At 38.3% G+C, this 6000-nt stretch overlaps 1 protein-coding gene across 1 annotated transcript in view; it reads right to left on the reverse strand.

The window, feature by feature from the left end:
- LOC308693247 (alpha-2-macroglobulin-like) overlaps positions 1-4720 on the reverse strand; it is a gene marked incomplete at its 5' end in the record, with an annotated part of 28433 nt that extends 23713 nt beyond the window's left edge. The window contains 6 exons of the mRNA XM_081370041.1: positions 2715-2880; positions 3047-3067; positions 3180-3232; positions 3794-3950; positions 4057-4237; positions 4623-4720. Coding sequence (XP_081226167.1) covers positions 2715-2880; positions 3047-3067; positions 3180-3232; positions 3794-3950; positions 4057-4237; positions 4623-4720 — 676 coding nt within the window. The remainder of the gene's footprint in view (positions 1-2714; positions 2881-3046; positions 3068-3179; positions 3233-3793; positions 3951-4056; positions 4238-4622) is intronic.
- Positions 4721-6000: the final 1280 nt, after the last annotated feature.

The following is a 6000-nucleotide window of genomic DNA, read 5'->3' on the forward strand; positions in this document are numbered from 1 at the left end:
GCCCAGAAAGGTGTACCCAGCATCTAAGCAGAGAATGAGTAAGTGAGTTGTCGAGGTTCTGTCTCTTGCTTATGAATTGGCTGGTCAGCCTTCTCCCTTGGCTGTCCGGGCCCATTCTACTAGGAGTGTGGCGGCTTCTAAAGCCTTGCTCTCTGGGGCCTCTCTTCATGACGTATGGGCTGCAGCGGGCTGGTCCTCTCCGCACACATTCGCCAGGTTCTATGACCTTAACCCTCTGAGGTCGGCAAACGCGCCGGCGCGTTTTGCTGGATTTTCTCCACATTGTAGCACTATAAACTTAAATTACTCCGTCATTTATGGTCATACAGAAAAAAGAAATATAAAAAAAGAATCTGTGATATTTCTACTTTTGTATGTGTCCACTTACAATCAAATCAAAACATTGTGCTTTTGTAAAATAAAGAAAATAAACAGGGTGTGTGTTCTGCCTCTCCGTCGCGGTGAACTTTTTTTTCTTGAGCACGTCTATAAACTGAAACAAAACTCAGCGAATACTTGTCACACATTTATGAGCCATACACCTTTATAAACATTTAAGTGTGTACTTTTAAATGATCGGGTTCAAAACGAAAACAAATATTTTCTGTTTAAGTAATTTGTATAAAACCAACAAGATGTCCAGCTTCTCAAACGCTTGCTCATTACAGTTAATTTGGCCACGCCCACTCGCGCAAAAGATATTCACATGCAAATCTCCACAAGGAACGCGAACGCGCTCGTTACCTCAACAACAAAACACCAAAACACTTCACTTCACTTTTCGTCGAGTTTGAAAGACGCGCCTGAGCTTACATTGGATTTAGGCTACCTCAGAAGAAGAAGAACGCAATTTGAAGACAAGAAAGATTTAAGGTAAGAAATTCTTACATGTTTGTTATTGTTGCATAAATGTCACATTGCAGTTGAACTGTTGCTAGATATATGGGGAATATTATAATATTTAGACCCGTGTTTACTGTTAGGCCTACTGTGTTTGTGGATATCTGGTCAAACGTAGATATGTATATGGTAACCATAATGTTTTATATTTGAGCGCGATCGCGTTTGAATGTATCATTTGAAAATTTGAAAAGCAAAACACACCAAACGGCTTCATGTTTTTACTATTATCTAATTTCATATCATCATAACGAATGGAAACATTTGAAGTAACATCAATATATTTTTCTCTAGCTTGGTTGTTACTGAAATATTTTGGAAGATTTATACTGCTATCTATTGTTATTATTATTTTACCCAGCACTGCGCATAGCCTATGCCTACAAGGCACAACAAACCTGGTGTTCATTATTTTATATATTGTTGGAAACATGTGTGTGTGTGTGTGTGTGTGTGTGTGTGTGTGTATTCTGTGAATTTTATAAAGCAATTTTAACCAGAAAAATCTAATATTTATTTCCAAAATCGTGCAGGCCTTTCTCTTGATATCAGTATGTTCACTTTTTTTTCAGGGCCCAGATGCCACTGAGTCCTGCCGACTTCAACATTCACATGAGTCTCTGGAACATGAACATGGTAAAGTGAAAATAAAACACCTTGGAAATGAAAGGTACAATGTTTTTAGGAATGGCACAAAGGTCTCTTTCAATAAGTGCTTTTTTGCCATTTGTTGTGTCTATTTGGATTATGTTGTGTAAATAAATCCAAACAATTTAAAAGCCATTCTTTTTTAAATCTCCTCATTTACAGTATTGTGCAAGGTTGCTCAGAATGAAAGGGGCCTGATAGCTCCTAATAGGGCCGTTAGGGGAGGTTCTTTGTCTTTCTCAGGTGAGAAAAACCATACATATTAACGAGTTCTCGCATAAGGCTTATTCACACAAAACACGTCGTAAAATTTTAAAATCAATATATTGTCTTCTCTGAATGAGCAGTCAGGGTGATTTTCACATAGTTTTGCAGCAAATATTCTAGGCTACGTCATACAATTTTCAAAAGTCTTGTGAAGAAATAATCAGTAGGGGTTTCATGGCCTTATTTCAGTGAGAATTTTTTTTTGTATTTTCACAAACCACGCATAAATGTCATTATCTCAAAACTACAAACTTTTACATACATGCTGTTGATATATTATTGTAGCAGAGTTTGTGCTAAATACAGTGTAATTAGACTTTAGCCATGAAAATGTCACAGTAACAGTAATAACCAGAAATGTCAGAGCATGTCAGAACACCTCCAGGGCCAAGAAAACACCTCAGACCTCAGAGGGTTAACCTGGGCACCACCCCTTGCTTCCAGGTGCTTCAGTCTTAGTTGCGCTCCAGATATTATTCACACTAGACAAGCACTGGTCAGTATGGCATAGTAGGTATTAACATTCCCATAGTATTGTAACTTACAACGCAAAGCCAGTTCCCTTGAAAGGGAATGCCTCGGTTACGACTGTAACCTCGGTTCCCTGAAGAGGGAACAAGATGCTGCATTGCTCCATAACTTATTTCACTTACTTACTTCATGACTTACTTCAGCCTATCAGAAGCTGACATTGTTTGGTTCAAGGGTGCTTTAATACCTTCCTGGTTGTGACGTCACCCCCCATGATGTTCTGCCACACCATTGGACTGATTTTACATGTGCTTCAAGACACAATAATGCAAAGGCGTTCCCATAGTGTCGTAACTTACGATGCAGCGTCTCGTTCCCTCTTCGAGAAACCAAGGTTACAGTCATAATGAGTCTTTTTTATGACTTACCATATTGTTTCACTTCAAAATCATGTGAGATCATCCTGTTACCAATAAAAGCCTTCAGTTTGTACATGCCTTGACGGGCCTCTGGGTTTAATTCATAAGAACGCTGCAAAATCCACCTTGTTGAAGAAACATTTGTCCATTGGCCAATCCGGTTACCTTTACTGTCCTGTTTAATAGCAAAGACACATATCCTGACTATCATTGAAGAAATATATAATTACCTTACTGAAAATACAATAATTGCAAATATAACTGAATTTCAATAGTGTTAATTAGATTTAAAAGGTGTGTTTGTTATGACTGCACAGAAGGTTTTGGTTTTGGTTTTTTACCTCAAGAACCACTGTCCTATACTGTGAAAGAGCAAATAGTAATTAAAGATCAAAAGACAAAAATGTGTTCATTTATTAAACATGTATTCAACAATGCAAGAGATAATAAAGATGCCAGATAAACACATCAGACCTGCTGATCAAGGGGTACAAAGTTTTTATCCATGGTAACAACTCTGAAGTTCACTGTAAAATAGAAATGTGTATTAAAAAACTTCAGCTCTTATGTAAGGGACAATTGCTTACAGTCATATTTCTCTCCTGTAAATTACCAAACTGTGTGTGAACCGTATTAAGTGTCAAATACAGGGCTGACAACTGTATTCTGCTGCTGAGTGAATGTGTCTTTTGAGCCAAATTTAACTAGCTGTCACAGCTGCCTGTTTTAGCCATAATGTTACAAAAATGTCTGACAATTTGGGCTTCAGAGTTTTGTCCAAACCCTGTTGATTTCAAATAACCCTGAAGGACCTGATCAGGTACATTTAATAATTAGGGTTAAAGCTAAACTCTGCAGGGCTGTGGGCTCGCAAGAACACCCCTAATCTATAGTATCCATCCAGATTTCATATAAAATAAAGTCACACAGATACTATTACAGTATTCCTTTATTTCAGTACATCAGCTTGTTGCCTGATCATAGTGTGCTTTACTTATATGTGCTACATCAGCTGTGATCAGGGTTTAGATGTCAGTGACACAAGCATTATTTACTGAGCTTTAGCCTTTGAGACATTCACAGCTCACCTGTCTGTCCTGGAGTATAGATGGGTTTATCAGTCTGGATAAAAGTCACAGGATTGTAAGGCTTGAACATGACTTTTCTCTCTTCAGTCGTCCTGAAAGTCTCTCCCTGAAGTTCAACCTTCATTTTCTGCACTGATTCTGCCTTGACCAGAGGAGCCTGATGAGAAATAATTCCCTGTATTCACAACCTGTCACAAAAACTAGATGCATTATGATGAAACATATTTGATAACATTCATTATGTGCATGTTTTGATGGCAGACCTTGAAGTTAAAGCAGCGATGAAACTCTTCCTCAGCTTTCTTCTGCAGCAGTAATGTGCTCCGGACACCACGAACCAGATGAATGTTCATGACAAGGCTTTCATTGGGCTTGAGAAGACTTGCACACAGTTTGGCCTCAGATCCCGACTTAATCACTGCGGGAAACGTCACCATGAAATATCTGTCCAGAGAAAATGATCATACAATATTGCCTGAGTGGTTAGATGTAATAAGAAAAATAAAACATAAACTGGGAGGGAAAATAAATACAGTTAATTTACTATTGATCAATTATATGAAAAGTGTGAATACAAGAACAAACTGCATAATGAAGTCTAGTGACTTAATTCTTTATTTTTGTATGTTTATTCAGAGCAATATTGCTCTTAAAAATACACTGTCAGTAATTATAAATAATCGTGTGCCTTAAGTTGTCTTTCAAACAGTAAACCTCTACTGTACAACACAGATTTATCCAGATAAATACAGGAGAAATCATCAAGACTTACAAAATGACTATTGGTATATTAATAATTTATCCTCAGCAAAAACTGTTAAAAACTTACGGCCCTGATGTTTGTCCATTGACACAGATCAGGAGGAAAGAGAGCAGAAGGAGCCCTTTCCAACAGTAGCCAATATTCAGAGTCATGATGACGAGCGATCATCCACGGCATGAGATGAACTGGACCGTCTCTTTTAAAGGGACTCTCAGGCTAAAGGAGGTCCTTCAAAACATGTGTATTGATCATCTGATTAATGATTCAACCATATGAAAAAAACCTGCATGGTTCATATACAGCAACCATATATCTTCCTTACTTAAATCGGCCAGAATTACCTTCTGTGTTTCATATAAGGCCAATACATGTCCTATACAAAATCAGACCGATTATGGCCCATTTCATACTAAATAGCACACATACAACTTGTAGAGGATTTTTGCGTTATATATGAATACTGTTAAAAGACTTATATGAGTTTTACATGACAAAAGTATGCAAATGTGTATGGTATTAGTAGAAATATATAAAACTCATATAAAATTCATATATAAATCATTTAAAGTTCTTTTATTGAATCATATGCTAGTCAAATTAAAGTCATATAGAATTTATACACGTTTTGTGTCATTTGTTTATATGTTTCATACAGATTTCATGTTTTGATGACCAACATCTGATTCACTTATATGCAGTTGGCAAATTTTTAAAGGGATACTCCACTTTAAAATGAAAATTCTGTCATCATATACTCACCCTCATGTTGTTTCAATCCTTTATGAATTTCTTTCTTCTGCTGAACAGAAAGGAAGATATTTAGAAGAATATCAGTAACCACAGTTCCCTTTCGTTGTCACTCCGAGTTACGTCGGATGACGACGAATGGGGTTTCGCTTAGAAATCCTATCACCTTCGAGTATATAAAACGAGCCAATGGCAAAGAAATGCCATGGGTCTGCGGAATTTGCATAGCGTAACTCCGCCCCACCCTGGGGGTATAAAGGAAGAGCGCTGGCAACATGCAGATATGTTTTCGCTTCGGAGCCAAGTTCAGTACTTCACTCCACAAGCCTTCTGAGTGTCATCTCAAATCTCTTCGAGACGAGCGGCTCTTCAGTGTGTTGGTGTGACGGCGTTTTCCAGCGAGATCGCATTTCCGGCTGCTGATTTGTGCAGTAATCTGCCGACAGTGAGTGTGTTTCTCCCTGGGCGCTTCAGCACTCTGCTGAGCTTTTCCACTCTCTAAAAGAGCTGCACGCGGCACGTCTTTTTCAAGACGGTTCGCCCGTGTATTTTCTATTTCCTGGATGTGTGTGCGTGATTCATCTGCCTAACGGTCGCGAGCGCTGTTTTGTGTGTTGGGCTTAAATCACGCTCGGCAGCGCTCGTTGATGAGTCATGTTTTCATTGCGGGAACATGACCATCGCGATGTTTATAGAT

The sequence above is a fragment of the Scardinius erythrophthalmus genome (genome assembly GCF_964197995.2).
Source record: "Scardinius erythrophthalmus genome assembly, chromosome: 7".
Classification (NCBI taxonomy): Eukaryota; Metazoa; Chordata; class Actinopteri; order Cypriniformes; family Leuciscidae; genus Scardinius; species Scardinius erythrophthalmus.